This window comes from Oryx dammah, unplaced genomic scaffold (genome assembly GCF_014754425.2).
Source record: "Oryx dammah isolate SB20612 unplaced genomic scaffold, SCBI_Odam_1.1 HiC_scaffold_29, whole genome shotgun sequence".
In the NCBI taxonomy this organism is placed as follows: domain Eukaryota; kingdom Metazoa; phylum Chordata; class Mammalia; order Artiodactyla; family Bovidae; genus Oryx; species Oryx dammah.
In genome coordinates, this window is record NW_024070213.1 from 44,786,115 (window position 1) to 44,805,481 (window position 19,367).

General features: G+C 50.5%; 1 protein-coding gene across 4 annotated transcripts in view; it reads right to left on the minus strand.

Annotated features, from left to right (window-relative positions):
* Positions 1-18,940, minus strand: part of TOM1 (target of myb1 membrane trafficking protein) — a 43,320-nt gene extending 24,380 nt beyond the window's left edge. For 2 of the 4 annotated variants that reach the window (XM_040234774.1, XM_040234773.1), the window contains exon 1: positions 15,598-18,939. In XM_040234774.1, the coding sequence (XP_040090708.1) occupies positions 15,598-15,649 (52 nt within the window). In that variant the 5' untranslated portion in view covers positions 15,650-18,939. Of the gene's footprint in view, positions 1-15,597 lie in introns of all 4 variants that reach the window. The other 2 variants (XM_040234776.1, XM_040234775.1) reach the window with 2 other exon arrangements.
* Positions 18,941-19,367: the final 427 nt, after the last annotated feature.

The window sequence follows — 19,367 nt, forward strand, 5'->3', positions numbered from 1 at the left end:
AGCTGAGGCATGGAGAGGTCACATGGTGGTGAGGGAGGGTGGTTATGGCTGCCTCTGCCCTTATCTCTCATTGGGCGTCAGGCACTCTGCTTTTCCAGAAGGATGCACCCAGACCACTCAGGCCATCTGCCCCCTCCTTCTGGACCCTGGCTCCACCAGCAGCCCTCGGTGGTTCCTCCCTATGACCTCCCCCAGGGACTGCTGAAAACCACGGCACCTCCCTCCTCCTGGGTTTCAGAAGGGATTATGATCATTTTGGAAAGACAAGTGGCTGTTGAGGGGGCAGATGGGACATTTATGAGAGAGAGAAAGCCATCCTGAGGAATCAGGGTGGGTGCAGTGGGACCCCAGGAGCGTGAGTCTGACGCCAACCTGAGCACAGGGCCAAGCTCTTTAGTTTCTGAGTGCCAGCCGTGGGCGGAGCCACTTGGAGGGTGGAGCTTTTTGTAAGGGTTTTGGGGTAAAGTGGATGCTGCAGTCAGTCTGAGCAGGTAAGAGGTGAGGAAGAGGCAGAAGGGAGACAAGAGACATTTGAGCAATTCCAGCAGAAGGGAGGTGCGCCCAGACACCTGGGCTGGGACAGTTCTAGGACTTCCTCAATAAAGATGTCCAGAGACTTCCCTGGTGGGGTGGTCCTGTGGTTAAGACTCTGTGCTGCCAATGCAGGGGTTGCGGGTTCTATTCCTGGTTAGGGAGCTAAGATCCCATAAGCTGAGCAGCTTGACCAGATGATTTAAAAAAAAGAAAAAGATAGAAGAAAAAAAAGAAAACAAAAAATGGTGCAAAAAGGTCCAAGGGGGTATGCTCTATTAAGGGCAGAAATTTAAACCCACAGGAATCTGGGGATGTGTGTTTTGTTTTTGGTTTTAACCGCAGAAGTAACTCAGCTGGCTATTTTAAGAAGGCGGAATAAAAACACTGACAATGGTTACTAGTTCCAAAAGAATGACAGCTGACTTCTCGAGCTCTCTGCTGTTGGCTGTGATCTCTGGAGGCCCTGGGGCGATCGTACCTTTGTCCCCCAGCTCCCGAGGAAGCCGGGCCCTGTGAATCACCTGCTATCATCCGGGCGGGCAGGTGGAGGTTGGGATCTTGGGGCGTCTGTCTGTCTGCTCAGCAGTCTGTCCTCTCTGTGTGGGGCCGATGCCGGTACAGCCAGAGTGGTGGCACAGCTTTGGAGGGGACAAGCCTGGCCTTACCTCTGAACTCAAGAGACTCCGGGCAAGGGTCTGAGCCTCAGAGTCTTGGTTTCCTCATCTGTGAAGCTGGGAGAAGACAGCCACCCCTACAGGCGACGGGACTTTTCGGCCTGACAATGTGCAGTGCATCAGCTGAAGAGCAGCGGCAGGTCACTGCTGAGCCCCATGACCATGGCCTGGGATGGGAGCAGCAGATGGCGGCCACCGCGGTCTCCAGCTGCAGGCCCCTGGAGCCAGCCTGCTTGGCCCGGGGGCACCCTGAGTTTCTGGAGAGCCCACCCTCTCCGCCATGGGGGAAGCCCTGCTTCATAGGGGGCCATTTCTGTGGGCCTCAGGGGACCTGTGGGTCACCATTGTGGGTGCCCGTCCCCCTGACCGCCTCCTGCCAGGTCAGCGCGAGGGCAGCAGCCTAGAGCCGCCTCCCGACCACCCTGCACGTTCCGTCACCAGGTCCCCAGGGACCCAGCTGCTCAACGTGTCTCAGAGGCGCCCACCTACACCATTACGGTCGCAGCTCTGGTGCCGGGCCTGTCTCCCACCCAGCCCTGTAACATCACCTTCACACTCTCCTCTCCCAACATAAATCCAACCAGTGCTCTTCTCTGTCTAAATATTTTCCATGATAGCCCACTGCCTGAGGGTTGAAAACCAGATCTCCTCAGGGGCTGAGAGGGACATCTGAGGCCGAGCTTGGCCACGATCCGCTGTGGTCTTCCTCCCTCCCTCAGCTGCCCTTGTTCTTTCACGCATCAAGGCTTCTGCTTGGGGTACCTGGCTCCCCTCCAGGCAGGTACCAGGTCACAGGAGATGGTGAGAACTCACCCCTCACCACCAACACTTGTCAGCTTCTCAGCACAACCAAGCCCCGGCCCTGCACTTCTCGTCAGCCCCACTGCACTCACCACAGCCCCTAAGGCAGAGGGTGGAGACACTGAGGAGCAGAGAAGCCAGTGGCTTGCCCATGGTCATGCAGCGTGCGTGTTGCAGAGCAGGGGTTTGAACCCCAAGAGTTTCTTAGCTACTAGGTTGCGTGCCTCTCAGACATACTGAACACGTGCCATCCGGGCCCCGGGAGACACTGGTGAGCAGAGCTGGCCAGGTCCTGCCTTCAAGAAGTCTGCAGCCTGGTGGGCAGCCACAGTGGCATCACAGAAGGGAAAACGCCTGGACAGAAAAGAGCAGGTGCTGAGACAAGCACAGGAGTGCGCAATTCAGATGTGCCAACGGGAAGACCTGTAAGGCCCTAACCCAGTGTTAGCCCCGCAGTGTGCCTCCAGCCAGGTGAACCGCGCCAGGCTCATCATGCCCCTCGGCACTGGCACTGTGGACAACAGCAACCAGATGACCGGCCTTCCCTGCCCGTCAGCCTGGGACCCTCCTCTCCTGTCACCACCCTACAGCCCACACCATGTGTGGGGACAGCTCACACCCACACTTGGAAGTGGACGGTGGGGATGCAGAGCCAGTCTAGGGGGGTCTGGACCTGTGCGCTCCCCCTCTGCTCTGCTCCCGCCTGCCTTGGCTGGATGCCGAGCTCTGGAGACATCTCTGTCCCTCCAGGCCCACCCTCTGGTGGGACAGAGAGTAGTGGTTCAGCCAAAGTTTGTGGAAGGACCAACCGAGGCTCCAGGCCACCTCGCTGCTGAGTACCCGTCCCTACTCTTCCCAGGGAAGATTCCTCGTGCTTCACTGACCTAAGCTCCCTTGTCCACTCTTGAGCCCCTCTGCTGCTGGGATGTGGCTTACAAATAACGACCTGTCAGAACTCAGTTGGTAGATTTTTCTTTCTAGATTCAATGAAATACGGTTTGCAAACAGTAATGAAGTGTCTTAAAGGGCGAGTGACCAGGCCTGGGGCAGGGCTCACCGACCTGGGATAGAAGGTGAAGTAGCTGAGCATGATCAAGCAAGCAGTGACATGAGGCGTCAGCTCGACCCAGAGCTCCCACGGGCTCTCTTTCCAGATCCTCCTCCTATGACCAGCTGCCCTGTGAGGGTGCCCACAGGCCACCTGATCTTCAGGAACTGTCACCTTTCCAGTGTTCACGGCCACCTACTCATATCGCTCAAAGGAGGCATGGTGAACCCTTGAGATTTCCCTTCTAGTCTTCACTGTTTTCAGGGTTTAAAAAACACATCAGCATAACTTTTTTAAAGATGTGTAATGGTACTGTGACTATGGCTCATTTGTTTCTGACTACAATTCCTCTTCCATATCCTTAAAAGACACAGAAATATTTATGAGTGAAATGATATGCTGTTTGGAATTCCCTGTAAGTAGTACCCACCCCTCCCTCTGCTCCCTGCCCCTCTCCCCACCCACGTCTGCCTCCATCGCTGGCCCAGCGCCCCTTTGCCCCCTCTGCCCACCTCCCCACTGCCTCCCAGGTGCCCTCTTCCTGCCCTTCTCTTCTCCCTCCCACGACACATTCTGAGCGGCTCCTGTTCATCCAGCCCTGCACCAGGTGCCAGAGGGGCAAAGATGAACAGAATCCCTGCCCTTGGGGAGGCCCAACAGCAGTCAGTGAAAACAGCTGGAGAGATGTGTTTAGAGGAAAAAGACAAGTGATGTGACTGAGGTCAGTCCAGGGCACTGGGGAGCCGCAGGGAGGGGTCAGCACCTGCGGGAAGAACCGGGAAGGTTCCAGGGAGGAGGTACCTTCTGGGCTGAGCACAAGGCATGAACTGCTGGGCTGGAGGAGAGGAGGAGGGACGTTCCTGGGAGAGGAAGAGCATGGGCTGAATGAAAGACTCCAAGATGAAACCTCAGGGGTGAAGAGGAGAAGAGGAGCGACAAGGGGCTTGAGGATCAGTCTGAAGGGCCCAAAGGAGGGAGAAAAGGCTGTTCTGAGACCAGGAAAGATCCAGGAGCTGGAGGTGGGCTGAGGGTCCTGGAGGGAGCAAGGCAGCCAGAGGAGAAGGGCAGTGATGCCAACAGCCTGGAAGACCAGTCCTCAGAGCAGGACAGAAGGAATCAGGCATGGACACCCCTAGCCTGCCCCTTAGCACTTCCTCCCTGTCCCCACCCAAAACAACAACCCCGCTACCCATTGGCAGTGCCCAGGCCAGGAGTGGGCAAGCCACCTAGTCCTGATCCCTGGGGCGCATGGGGTGTCTGCGGGGCTGCACTGGGGAGGGGAGAGTTTTGTCTCGCTCATTCCTTCCTTCACTTCTGGGAGCCAGCACGGGAGCACAGTGCCTGGAGCTCAGGCTGAGAAGGGGACACACTCAGGAGACAAAGCCGACACATCCAGGACCAAGAGTCTGGGTGTTGAAAGACATCTCTGGGCTGTCAGACCAACCCTGAAACCTCCTACCTTCTGACTTCTTGCCAAGTAAGCCCAGCATGTGGGGCCAGCTCGGCTGTGTTGGCTGGGTATCTATCTGTCACTTGCAGCCAGGGTACCGCAAAGCTTGGTGGTGGGATGTGGTGTGGAGACTGGTCTTCTCCCCACTTCCTCCTCCCACTGCCCGGGGCTTCTGCCTGGGCCCTGCTTCCTATGGGGCCTGCCTGGATCCCCAGAGGGCCTTGCCCTCCATGCTGGGCCAACGGGACTCTGCACAGACAAAACTACAAGCTCTGTTTAGTGTTACGGTAACTTTGCAGTATTTGCTGCTTTGTTTCTCCGTCTCTTTCATTAGGCTGTGAGCTCCAGGCTGGAGATTGTGAGTCATGGAATTCTCTATACCAGACCGGATGACCAGGCCTGTGAAAAACCTGCAGGACGTGTTTGCTGAATGACTGAATGAAGGATGAGGCCATATTCACCGGGACAATAAGCCCTTAGAGCACTTCAGTTTAAATGAACTGCTCCCACCCTTGGCCCTCGTAGTCCCTTCAGTAGCAGCTGTGTAGAAATCCTAATCTTCCTTCCACTTGGCAGTCCTATGAACTTTTAATTTTTTTTTTAACTCTTTTGCCCATGCCACGTGGCATGTAGGATCTTAGTTCTCTCTGCCCGCTGCATTGGAAGTGTGGAGTCTTGACCAATGGACTGCCAGGAAGTCCCAGTCCTACGAATATTTTTAGAAACTACCTTGCGTGAGTGCTCAGTCAGCTCAGTCGTGTCAGACTCTCTGTGACCCCATGGACTGTAGGCCGCCAGACTCCTCTGTCCATGGGACTCTCCAGGCAAGGATGCTGGAGTGGGCTGCCATGCCCTCCTCCAGGGGATCTTCCTGACCCAGGGATCGAGCCTGTGTCTCTTATGTCTCCTGCCTTGACAGGTAGGTTCTTTACCACTAGTGCCACCTGGGAAGCCCTAAAAAGTACCACATCCCCTTTAATCTGACCTCCGTGCTACACCCTCAGTTCCTGTGACCACTCCACTCTGGATGTGACCTCCAGCCATCACCCCCTTGGGACACTGGCCAGCTGTGCGGTCCTCCTGGAAACGCAGTGTGGGAACTCACGCACCTGTCCACATGGGAGGCGGTATCTGTGTTAACTTACCCTGGGCTACATGAGATGTTTACTCACTCCGCTGTATGGACCTGACCCCTACAGAGTCTGTTGCTGTGAAAGACACTCTCCACTGGTGTCCTCTATTTAGGTGTTCCAATCTCCCTTGCAGTCAGAAGAGGCCCTGTGACCCAGTGCTGGCCTCTGAGCTTCCTGGAACTTTCTGGCGGCTCCCAGGGAAGGTTTCCCCCGCTGGTGACAAAGGCAGTGTTGGCAGGGCTAGCCGTGCTGTCACACGCAGCCCAGCAGGAGGAGGACACCAATACGCTAGAGGCTGGGGGTGGGCGGGTGCAGAAATGCAGAAAGGAGAAGTATGGACAAACTCAAAGTACACGGATTCTGGACCCATACACTTCCACTGTAAAGGAAACCCGCCGGGTCCCTGTCAATTCTAAGGGGAAGCAATGAGGTGGGAAAGTTAGGAGAGTGGGATCTGGACACAGACAAACCTCAGTTCAAGTCCTGACGGGAGCACTCGCTGACAGGTGACCTGAGTGAATTCCTTAACCTCCCCGTGCCGAGTTCCCTTCCTGCAGAATAGGGGAAAGAATAACTAAAGCACCAACCCTCAGGGTTATTTGAGGAGGAAATGAGAGAAGGTACTTCATGTGCTCCACGTCCCAAACAGCACAACAGCCAGCCCCCAAACAAACGTTACCAACTGGAAATATCAATCCCCAAATCATTGCTTGAAAATTTCAAGCATCCCCCCAAAATAGCTTTTTAAATCACATACATGCAGAAACCATTCTGTTTTTCCCCCAGCCAGCAAACTGTCCTGAAGCCCACTCTCCAGTGAATAGCCCTTTGCAGATTCAACATGGAAAGTTCTATTATTCTCCTAAGTTGCTGAGCCATCCTTCCCCAAAACCCTGGCTACCTCTCCCCTGACATTTTGTAACCACAGGCCACAAGAGGAACACGAAAATACCTCACAGAAGGCGTAACTTTGGCAACCCACAATTTTAAAGTTGATACAGCTAACTATAGTACCTAAACTGAAGAAAATTCCAGTTTGCTGAAAGAGGGCTTTTGAAAAACTATCCAGGTCAGAAGGAGCAAAACTGTGAAAACAGAGGTTTGAAGGGGCTGGCCAAGGCATATATGACATTCTTTTTTTCTTCCCCCAACTCATGAATGCAAAAGATGTTACTGATGTATGTAGGCATGTATGTATTTATGTACCTATCTGTCTCTAGAGAGATTTAAGGGATTGCTTGTGCTATTGTGGAGGCTTCAGTATCAGTTCAGTCGTGTCTGACTCTTTGCGACCCCATGAACCGCAGCACGCCAGGCCTCCCTGTCCATCACCAACTCCTGGAGTCCACCCAAACCCATGTCCATCGAGTCGGTGATGCCATCCAACCATCTCATCCTCTGTTGTCCCCTTCTCCTCCTGACCTCAATCTTTCCCAGCATCAGGGTCTTTTCAAATGACTCAGCTCTTCGCATCAGGTGGCCAAGTACTGGAGTTTCAGCTTTAACATCAGTCCCTCCAATGAACACCCAGGACTGGTCTCCTTTAGGATGGACTGGTTGGATCTCCTTGCAGTCCAAGGGACTCTCAAGAGTCTTCTCCAACACCACAGTTCAAAAGGATCAATTTTTCGGCGCTCAGCTTTCTTTATAGTCCAACTCTCACATCCATACATGACTACTGGAAACACCATAGCCTTGACTAGACGGACCTTTGTTGGCAAAGTAATGTCTCTGCTTCATCCATTCCAGTCCATCTTGGTTCGGTGATTCCTAGAATGTCGATGTTCACTCTTGTCATCTCCTGTTTGACCACTTCCAATTTGCCTTGATTCATGGACCTAACATTCCAGGTTCCTATGCAATTTTGCTCTTTACAGCATTGATCCTTTCAAAATCTGTAGGACAGACTAGCAGGAGACAGATGCAGTTCAAGTACAGAGGTCATCTGCTGGCAGCATCCCATCTTCTGGGGAGGCCAGTCTTTCTTCTATGCAACTGGTCAGATGAGCCCCACCCACATTATAGAGGGTCATCTGCTCTTCTCAAAGATGGACTTAAATGTTAATTTCATCTAAAAAAATACTTTCACAGAAACATCTAGATTAATGTTTGGCCAAATATCTGTGTGGGCTTTCCTGGTGGCTCAGCCGGTGCAGGAGATGCAGGTTTGATCCCTGGGTCGGGAAGATCCCCTGGAAGAGGGCATGGCAACCCACTCCAGTATTCTTACTTGCAGAATCACCTGAACAGAGGAGCCTAGTGGGCTACAGTCCATGGGGTTGCAAAAGAGTTGACACAACTCAGTGACTAAACAACAACAACAAATATCTGGGTACCATGGCCTGGCCAAAATCGACACACGAAGGCAACCAACCCAGGGTTTATCCTGCATCAGTGCATTCAAGTTCCAGGTGGACAGAGGACATCTCTGCCTGTCCTTCAGTTCTCCCGGTCTCAATCTCTGTGACCTGGCTGGCTCCTCCCTCCCGATTCCCTCCTTCCCTTCTCTGCTTTCCCCACAGGTGTAAAGCCCAATTCCTCCCATGGGTCCTGCAGAGCTGCTTGGCTCCTCATGGCACTCTGGGGTCTCTACCAGTTCTCAAGTCTTCCTTGTCCGTGGAGGCACAATCCCCTTGGAGGTTCTGTCACTTGCCTGGGGACATGGCTGGAGAGGGGAGGAGCCGGTACTTGAACCCAAATCTTCTGATGCAGGGTCTATGTTCTGAGCCTATTCAGACTACTTACGTCCAAGTGGCTGAAATGTGCCATCTGGGATCACAAGCAAACCTGGGATCAGGTGGGCTCATGAGCAAACATAAAGACATTTTTGCTGCTGCTGCTGCTAAGTCGCTTCAGTCGTGTCCGACTCTGTGCAACCCAACAGACGGCAGCCCACCAGGCTCCTCCGTCCCTGGGATTCTCCAGGCAAGAACACTGGAGTGGGTTGCCATTTCCTTCTGCAATGCATGAAAGTGAAAAGTGAAAGTGAGGTCACTCAGTCGTGTCCGACTCTTAGCGACCCCATGGACTGGAGCCCCCCAGGCTCCTCCGTCCATGGGATTTTCCAGGCAAGAGTACTGCAGTGGGGTGCCATCGCCTTCTCTGAAAGACATTTTTAGAGTTGCCTATTTAATGTCGAGTAGCTTGTCAAAGTCATGATTTCAGGATATATTACATTGGAGAAGACCAACTTTAAAAAGGTAAGTGAATAAAAGGAAAACACCGAAAATAAAACTAAAGGTGGGACCCAAAGGGCAGAAGTCTGGAGAGAGCTAGCTTAGGCAGAGACTTCCGTGATAAGGAGGTAAAGGGTTAACTTGTCCTGAATCCTTTCATGGAGTGATGGCCCCAGGCTAATTAGAAGACTGAGGGTTTTTGTTTTTTTCTGAAACCAGAAGGGCGGAAATTTGGGACTTTACTCTTATTTCTTTGAGCTCAGGAAGGGAACAAAACCTATTCACCAGTTCCATCTGTAGGGTCAGGCAAAGGCTTTAATTCCCAAGTGAAAACCGGCTCCACCCCACAGCCTGAAACCTGACCTGTCTGCAACTGTGGCTGTCACCCAGCCTGCGACTGCTCATTCCCAGTAACACCAAGACCAGACAGAGGCTGTGCTGGGGCCAGGGCCCTAGGCGGGTACCCTGGCTCCCCGGTGACCTTAGACTCTGCCCCAGCAATGATGATAACACCTGGGGAAAATCACAACAGCTGACAATTATGGACAATTACTGTCTGGTGGGCACTGGGCCAAGTGCTTCACAACATGACCATATGAGAACCTCCCTACATGGCTGACCCTCCCAATCCTGACTGATCCCTACTATTATTATTTTTATTTTTAAGACAGGAAATTGGAGAACAGAGAGGTTAAGTAACTTGCTTCAGGTAACAAAGCAGACGAGGATAAACCAGGATTTGGACCACCTGGTCTGACTCAGGAACACACCCCGTGCGGCCATCTGACTCAAAGTCCTTTCTAGATATTAGTCCCTGTTATCCTTAAGACACAAATTTTGGATTCTAACCTGGTGCCAGCATTTACAGATCAAGGAATTGGAGCTTCAAGTTGCAAGGGCTCCCCATAGCTAAGAGTGGGAAGTAGTAGAGATTCTGACTCAGGGGGTCCAGAATTCTCAAGCATCTCTAACAGGGATGCTTTGGGACCCCATTTCGAAGCACAATGCCCTCAATCATTCTGCCTCTGGTCAAGAGGTCAGCAAACTATAAACTCATGTGCCAAAAGGAGTCTGGCCCACAAGCTAAGAATAGTCTCTACAGTTTCAAATGGTTGAAAAAAAAATTCCAAAGATCATTTCATAACATGAGAATTACATGAAATTCCCATTTCAGTGTCCATAAATGAAGTCTGATTGGAACACAGCCATGTCCCTTCACTGACACTGTGTGTCTGCTTTTGTGCTCTGAGGGCAGAGGCCAAGGGACTACAGCAGAAGCCATACGGCCCACAAAATTGAAAATATTTACTCTCTGGCCCTTTATAGAAAAAGTTCGCAAATCCTGGTCTAGTCTACCCTGCCATTCACGAAACATCCTGCTTATAGCCTCCCTCCCCTCCATACCTCCAGTGGTGGGGAGCTCACCCAGTCCTGCTGTGAACCATGCTGGCACTGGGCTCCTTGGAGTGATGGAATCGGTTCCATCACTCCTCCCCGAGGATCCATCCATTTCTTTCTTCTCTCTAGTATCAACCTACCCCGTCCTCACCATCCCCTCAGTTGTTCAGTCCTCTGTGAATGAGGGAGAGTGATGGTCCCTAACAGAAAGTGGTGAGAAGGAACGAGACACAGTCAGGAGCAAACGTGAGCCAGGCCCAGGTCTTCCACCACCTAGCCTGGTGTCCCCTTGAAAACACACCTGAATGTCCAGTTAGGTTTCCACTCATTGCTCCCCAAAGGGCAGCCCTGAGGGCCTGTGGGGCTCTCTTCCTGCTAATGCCTGTGGTCTCCCACCTATGATCCCTTCTGGTAGCCCCCTGGCTTGGCCTTTGTAGGGCTAAGAGCGGCTCTCCCTGACCTTTCACCTCTCCCATCCACCCCAGGGCTCAGGCTTAGGCTCTGAGCTTTCCTCCTGCCCCATGACTAGGGGGTGGTCCCCAGGCACTGCCTGTATCTAGAGTCTCTGCTGTTTGCAGCTGACTCTCCTGGGTCAGCTGCGCCTCCAGTCAAAGTGCTGGGTGAGCTGACAGCTGGAGGTGGAAAACTGGGTTTTTAAAACACGGCCAGCCAGGGCTGTTCTCAGAGAATACCTGAGATGGGTTTTTAAATCCTTGGAAGAAGAGGGCTGTGTCAACACCAGCTAGTACTCACTATCTGGGGTCCTTTCAGCCACAGGCTGTTGCCCACTGGAAGCTTTCCTGATAGATAAAGCATCACCCACCATTTCAGTAAAGAAAAGCACTTGTGGCCATCAAGCCTTTGGTTACAGCTCACCTTCCCTTCAACGAAGTGCACCTTGAGCAGAGTTCAGGATGGAGAAAAAGAGTATACTGGGCCTAGATAGTGAAGATGCAAACCAAAGGAATGACTTCAAAAAGCCCAGACTCTTGCAGCTTTCCACACAGAGAAAAGCACTAAAACATTAATTTGTGGTGTCTGCTTTTTGTGATTAGCAGTCATCTTTTGATGTCTGACTGTGTGTCCCCCCACCCTCCCTCCATCCGCCTTCCCCCAGCAAAAACTCCTATATCTCCTGGCTCCTCCCTGACCTCTTTGTAACAGTCCCTCAGAGCTATCTGAGAGACTGCCTCCCGGGCTGTAGTTCTCAGTGAGGGCTCCAGACAAAACACAAGCCTCAGCTTTTAGGTTGTGCATATTCTTTAGTTGACAGTGGACTCTTTAGTGATCTGGAGGAGGAAATGGCACCCCACTCCAGTATTCTTGCCTGGGAAATCTCATGGACAGAGGAATCTGGTGGGCTACAGTCCACGAGGTCACAAAGAGTTGGACACAACAGACTGACTGACTGAGCACGAGTGACCTGGAAACATTCGGGGCCCAGCAAGCACCACAAGCGGAAAAGCTGGTCTGTGGGTCAAACAGTAACTGTGGCTGCTGGAGGGCTGGGTTGCTCCAAATTCCAAACAGGTGTTGACCAGCCAGAGGCAGGGTGGTGAGGGTGCAAGAGAGGACCTCAGTTTTGCAGGCAGAGACCTGGGTCTGGGTCCCAACTCTAGGAAGCTGGGAAACCTTGGAAGTGACACCTTCCTTCAGACTTACTTTGGTGACTGGAAAAAACAGCAGAACCTTGTATGCTTGAAACAGACTCCCCCTAAAACTGGGTTCCTCTGTCAACTGCATATTAATTTCTTTATTCAAAACTTTATTCCCTTTCTTGTCCCACACCTGTTCCCCACAAGACTGAAGAGTATCAAAGAAAAGGGGGCTTTGAAACCCACTGGTATCCTGCAGGGCCCTTCTGGGTACGAAAGCTTTTCCGCTTCCCCTGTTCCTTGTTTTTGCGGAAAAGTCATCTGTCTCCTAAATCTCCCTGAGTTCCAAAAGGCAGATTCAGTTACTGATTAGGGGAGGGAGGGAACCCAGAAACAAAGGAAAAGCAATCAAGAAACAATAGCGCAGCAATAAAAAAGAGTCCTAGTTCCTTCTCGAGGGATTTACTTGACAATCTGATACACATCTCTGAGTTCTACTATAGGAGCTGGGGCCCCACCCAGGTGGATGATGGTGACTTCAGGTCTGTACAAGCATGGAGACCACAGACTGGATGGAACCAGAAGGCTGATGCCTAAGATTCCTGGAGCCCCACCTTGTTACCTCCCACCAACCAATCAGAAGAAATTTACAAACCCTGGAGTTCCAGCCTCCTCCTAATTTTGCATTTAGAAATTCCTCCCTGAAAACCAATGGGTTTTTGGGTCTTTGAGCATGCACAGCCCAATCTCCTTCCTTGCCCCTTGTAATACACTTTTTTCTGCTCCACACTCCTGCTTTGGTTTGTTTGGCCTCACCGCACATCAGCACACAAACTTGGGCTTGACAATAGGACTGCGATACAAGTATGGAACCTGGTGTTTGCTCACAAACTGTTACTTTCCTTTCTTCCCTCCAGTCATGTGTCAGCATTATGCTAAGTACCTAGGGTCTGGATCAGTAAGATTCAGCATCCGCTCTCACAAAGCCTAGTCCAGCAGAGGAAACACACGCACAACTACTAACAGAATGCCATGGTGCTTTATTAGTGTGACGTTGGTGAAAATAATAAAAATGATGACGATGTATTCTGCAAACTAACAATGTGAAAGGCCCTCTCCAGAGAGCATCTCACTTCACTCTCACAACCACTCTGAGAAATGGATGCTGCCATAACCACCATTCCACCCAGGAAGCAGAGCCCAAAGGCAGACAGGGAGTGAGCCTGAGGAGCTAGGGTGATGGGAGGGCACAAAAACAATGGCTGGATCTGAAGGAGTCAGCGAAGGCCCCCTGGAGTAGGTGATGATGCCTGGAGGTTTAAGGAGGCACTGGCAGCAGGCATTCCAGGCAGAGGGAGCAGCAAGCAGAAAGGGGTGTGAATGGGTGACTGGAAACTTTCTGAGTTGAGAGACACTGAGCTCTGATTTACACCATCACGACCTACTGTGCTCAGCGCTGCCAACTGGACAGGGCTCTATGCTCAACCGGGGGATGAAGTTGGCAGGCTTGAGAAGAGATTATTTCAATCCTGCAGTTTATAGAAATGCAAGCAGCTCATACTAGGTCATTAGTAATTACAGCTGATCAGGGCTGTTGCTCCCCCACACCCCGGGGGTGAAGAAAAGAAAAGGAATACTGAGGGTATTAACTCAAATAGCAGACATTATTCATTTAATCGGACTTTTAGAGCCTCTTCAGCTTTGGTTCAGATTTCACGGACCCAGAGGGGTTCATCTCAGCTTTCTGACCACATCACTGGGGTCTTGCATGAGTCCTATTTTCCACCTTCCCTCTCTTGGCCTCAGTCTCCAGTGTAGAATGAAGGGGATGGGCTGCAATGGAGGTTTTCAATCTGGTGGCCACCTCAGGTCTACAGTCACAAACTCTGGGGGTGGGGCCCAGCCTTTGATGCTTTAACAAGTCTTCCAGGGAATTCTGATGATAGCCCTGGATTAGAAGAGCCCCAGGATAAGGACTGTTCCTGCAGTAAAACATGGTCTGTGCTCTAAGGGACCAAGAGTTTAGTAGCATGCTCTTTGGATTGAATATTTCTTGCCCAAGACAGGTAACCCATCAGGGTAAGAAGAGAAGCTCTTTTGTTTGACTACCTCAAGCCTGGAGTCCCAAAGAGCTTTTCTAGAAAGCCTCAGGCATATTTGGCTGCCTGTGAACCAGAATTTTTTTCTTTTTTGGGGGGTCGGTGTGTAGGAAGTCTCAAACTCGACGTGATAAAAGCAGAGGTTTCTGCAGTTGGAGAAATACAGACAAGAGATGAACTGCCTTCTCTTTTCAGCTCCCAAACAATGACTCATCAGTGTGTGTGTCTGTTTGTGTAGGAGGTGCGTGAAGGTCCTGAGAGAGCAGTTGCCCCTCTCAGGTCCAGGAGCTTCCTGGTGTGTAAATTCTCTACTGACAGCATCCTGGTGAATACATTTGATTACAAAACCTCAAAAGAGCCACAAACAGCCGCAGGGGGCGATTTCAACACAGAGCTGGGTTAACAGACTTAAGTGAGGTTTGACTTCTAAGACAGCAAGAACGAAAAGAATGTATTGTCTAAAAGATCCAGTTTTCCCAGTCTGGACTTAAGGCTAAAAATCATCAAAAAGATAGAGAGAGGCTTTCACAGTACTTCCCTCCATTTATTCAGGCGAGGAAGCACAACCAGACTGTTCTGGAGAAGTGTCCGGGCCATGGCCTGTGGGTCCTCTCTGAGTTGGTGGGCAGGAATGAGTGTCTGTGAGACCAACTGTCTAGCCATTCTCAGGATTTTGGCACCCTTACTTAGTGGTGTCTCAGTAACAATAATAAATATTACCACCTTCTTTTACAGAGCATCTGCCACGTGGAAGGCACTAAATCCTTCACACTCATGAACGAGTTTAACCTAAACAACAACCCCAAGGAGGCAGGGATCATTATTATCCCCTAATCACTGGGGAGGGATCCTCTCTACAGACAGCCAACACCGCACCATTAGTAAGCCTCCGTTCAACAGGTGCCAAGAGAGTCAGGAGCCTGGGCTCTGAGTGAGCCTGTGTCTCGCCCAGAGGGCTTGGCCTTCCCATCTGCTGAGAAATGAGGGAGGCCGAAATCAGGTTGTTTCGAAGATCCTTTCCAGCTCCGAGTCTGCGACTCCACGCGGTCCATTCGGTGCCGGCTGGTGAGGCGGCTACGGCCGGCAGTTCCTGAGGATTTGGCCTGGCCTTCTCGTCGGGTGGGCTCCCTAGCGTCTAGCCCCGGCTTGGCGGAGGAAGGGCTCCCAGCCGCCTGCCCGCCAGGCCGCAAAGCCCCAGCCTCCTGGTCCTTGAGAATGGACTTCCAGCCCTTCTCAGGTATCCGTGTTCGTAACTCCAGACGAGCCAGGAAGGAAATGGCAAGAGCCCAGATGGCGCAACCCGTGCGGGGGAGGCGACGACAGAAACCACGAGGGACCAAAGGACTGCAAAAACCACGCAGTCCCTTTAACCCCTAAAACTTTCTGCCTGGATTCGCGACCCCAGCAGCTGCACATTGGCTGAGCCGCGGCCGCCCGGGCCCGCCTCCCCTCTTTATTTATTGGCTTCCGTGGGCATCCATCACAATCCGAAGCTTCCTAGTGGACAGTGGCTTTTGTCAATCAAAGCAGGCGGGAGGCAGGGCGGGGCCGGGTCTGAGAGAGACACGCCAGCCTCACTCCCCTCCCTGCCTCCCTCTGGTGTGTGACTCGGGACCTGGAGGTACCCTGGGGGGCCGGGGTCGAATGCGGAGTGCTGCGTTGGGCCTGCGCGGGGCCCCGGAGACTCACCGATGCGCTGTCCCACCGGAGAGCTGAACGGGTTCCCCAGGAGAAAGTCCATCGCCACTGCTGCCGCTGCCACCAAGCCGGGGAATCAGCTGACAGCAACCGCCAGCGCCGCGGACCCGTCACGTGATGCGCTGGCCCGTCCTCGAGGAGGCGCGGCTGGGGCGGGGCAGAGGCAGTCTGGAGCCTAGACGCAGGCCCCGCCTCGGACGTGGAGTGTCGGCTCCCTGAGGCGGAGGGCGATGACCTCACTGCGGTTAACTTGGCGTCGGCGGACGTCACGCAGTACGTAGGGCGACGAGGGGGGGTGGGTTTCGCTAAGCCACGCCCTCCATGCGTCCTTAAGGATTTAGGGGCGTGGTCTTTGAGCTCTTAACATCTGGAAAACCCAATCTCAGACCCGGGGAATGACTTGGGTGGGCTTCCCTTGTAGCTCAGTCACTAAAGAATTTGCCTGCAGTGCAGGAGACCTAGGTTCGATCCCTGGGTTGGGAAGATCCCCTGGAGAAGGAGATGGCAACCCACTCCAGTATCCTTGCCTGGAAAATCTCATGGACAGAGGAACCTTGTGGACTGCAGTCCATGGGGTCGAAAAGAGTCGGGCACGACTGAGAGACTAACATACATAACATACATATATAAGGGTACCCAGCAAGCCGAGGCCAAAGCTCTAGCTCTTAGTCTAAGCCCCCGGGACCTCAGTATGACTACACATGAGCTGCTGGGGTTGATAGCCTCTCTGGCCTGTTGCCTCCCTACCCAGAGAGGACGCTTCCTGTTTGAGGCTGAGGTGTCTTGGCTGCAAAATGCGTCATGTTTGCAGCCCAGATTCCCTTACCTCAAATAGGAGGCAAGGGCCAAGGCTTTTCGAGACCTTGACACTGAGAGACAACTCAATGAATTGTAGCTAGTGATGGGCTAGAGCTCAGGGTGGCAGAAAGCATACAAATGTTATGAGTGGGTCCTAGGACACATCTCTGCCATTCACTTACGGTGTGATTCAAACAGTAGGCTTCTATTTTCTCTGAATTCTGGAATTAGATCAAGGACTTCTAACCTTTATTTTCGTAGGTCACAGGATCCTTTGAGAAATTGTACAAAGTATTGGAGCGTTTCTGAAGAAAAAAGGCAAGATAGAATTGTACCTCAGGGTGGTTCTGGGGTCCCTGAGGTACACCAGTGGACTCCAAGCTAAGAATCTCAAAGGCTTTCTCCAGCTTTGTAATCCCAATGTCTTCTTCCATGCTCCCGTGTGCCATGTTTCAGCTGTGTCACTTACTCATTAGATAGCTTATCTATTGGTTATAGTTTTTTGCTTCTAATGACATGCACTCCAAAAGATAAAATAACCACTGCTTTGGTAGTCTGAGCTACTGCGAGGTGCTTTAGTATTTATCGAACGTATTTGTGAATTTTTAATTCGAAAGGCTAGTAAATTTCACAAATTTAGGATGATAGAAAACCCGAATTACAACTTTATCACTTCTGTATGTTAACTGTTTGAGCAGTCAATAGGGTAGAAGAATTGATGCTTTTGAACTGTGGTGTTGGAGAAGACTCTTGAGAGTCCCTTGGACTGCAAGGAGATCCAACCCGTCCATTCTGAAGATCAGCCCTGGGATTTCTTAGCTGACATCTTTATTGTACGATATAAAAGCTTTATTGAAATCATGTACTCCTGTGCTTTGAAGTGTTTTAATAATGCTCATGAGACATGTTAATATATGCCCAGTCCCCCAGTAGTCTAGATGCTCCTTGAGGCTGGGATGCTATGTCTGTTTCTCTCACTGTTGTCCAGCATGATGACTAACACTTGAAAATTTAAATTAGCAGTGGCATTTAGCCTATAAAGGGGGGATGTGCACTTATGACCATTTTCATGTTAGGTAGGTACCTTCCATGTTTTTTTTTCATTTAAGCATATTGCTTGTTAGTATGGCATGTATTTAGCATGATTTTCCTTTGGATTCTTCCATTAACCTTTAATATCCCTATGTTGGATGACTGGAAGTTCTTGCCCTCTTGCATCACTCTGGTTTGAAGTGATTATAGGCAGATCTTGGCTTTACTACAGAGAATAGAACAGTCATAAGTTTTATCCTTCATGGTAAGAAAGCAGAAGCAACCCACATAACCCCAAACAGGGAGTGAAATTATATTAACTCCATGCAGACAGAAAGTTGTACAGCTATTAAATTAGAAATGGAAGTGTGTAGATTTTGTCAATACAATAAATAGTAACGTAAATGGCAAACATTAAGTGCAGTACAAAACTATGTCTTCAAACTATTTCCTAACAGGGAACAAACTCATTTAGGTAAATAGTCTTTTTCCTTTTAAGCGTTTTAGCAATATCAATATTAAATGCCTTACTATGGATAAAAATGTTGAAGTCCCTTAAGACTGACAATGCATAAATGTAATATAATTGATTATAACCTTTAAGTACATCTAAACAAAAAAATTAAGATTATAACCTTTAAGTACATTTAAACAAAAAAATTAAGATACACTGCTTCCAAAATTTAAAGACCATAGTATGACAAGAAAAGTGAGATCCCTATAGCAAAGTCCAGCTAGGACAAAAGAACATTTGGACAATGAAAAGTTCTGATAGTTTTCCTGCAATCACGTTTGCTCAGGACTGCAGATAATGGTGAAGGATTCTGATGAATTACATACACAATTTAAATTTGAAGGTGGCTTGGGGTAGAATTATTGATGCTTTTGGACTGTGGTGTTGGAGAAGACTCTTGAGAGTCCCTTGGACTGCAAGGAGATCCAACCTGTCCATTCTGAAGGAGATCAGCCCTGGGATTTCTTTGAAGGGAATGATGCTGAAGCTGAAACTCCAGTACTTTGGCCACTTCATGCGAAGAGTTGACTCACTGGAAAAGACTCTGATGCTGGGAGGGATTGGGGGCAGGAGGAGAAGGGGATGAGAGAGGATGAGATGGCTGGATGGCATCACTGACTCAATGGACGTGAGTCTGAGTGAACTCCAGGAGTTGGTGATGGACAGGGAGGCCTGGTGTGCTGCGATTCATGGGGTCTCAAAGAGTCGGACACGACTGAGTGACTGAACTGAACTGAACTGGGGTAGAAGAGAGCCTCGGCTTTGGGGTTGCTGTTCCAGTGTGCTTATTCTGGCTTTGCCATTTACTTAGCTGTTTAAACTCAGGGAAAGTGCTTTCCTGTACCTGTCTCATTTGTAAAAGGGGATAATATTGATAAAGCTTTGGGGGAGGATTAAGTGCAATAAAATATGCAAAGCACACTCTTCATTCAGCAATATGGTGATCTCTTTCTTGCTGCCTCTCTGTAAGAAGTGAGCCTTACAGCCAATATTTTGCTATTTATGACTATTTATGCTATTTATGACTATTTGCTATTTATGACTACTAACACCTTGTGTTTGCATTGAAAATTTTACCGTGAAGGGTCTAATCTCATATATTAGTTGTTCACAGTATTACTAAACATACATGTCAGGCTGGCTGGCTGCAAGGCTTGGAGACAGGGAAGTGACATTAACACTTTTATAGACAGGACTGCAGATACCTATAAAAATTAAGTTATTTATCCAATCCAGTGTAACTCAGCAAATCAGAACAGTGCTGAAACACATGATTTAGCACACAATTTGAATGCGACTCTTATACAAGATTGATAGATATTTGACTTAGGCCAATAATGTAATGTGCATACAGTTTCATTTGTCAGTGAAGATAGCTACACCTACAGAGCCACTGGCTTTGCAGTTAGCAAAAGAG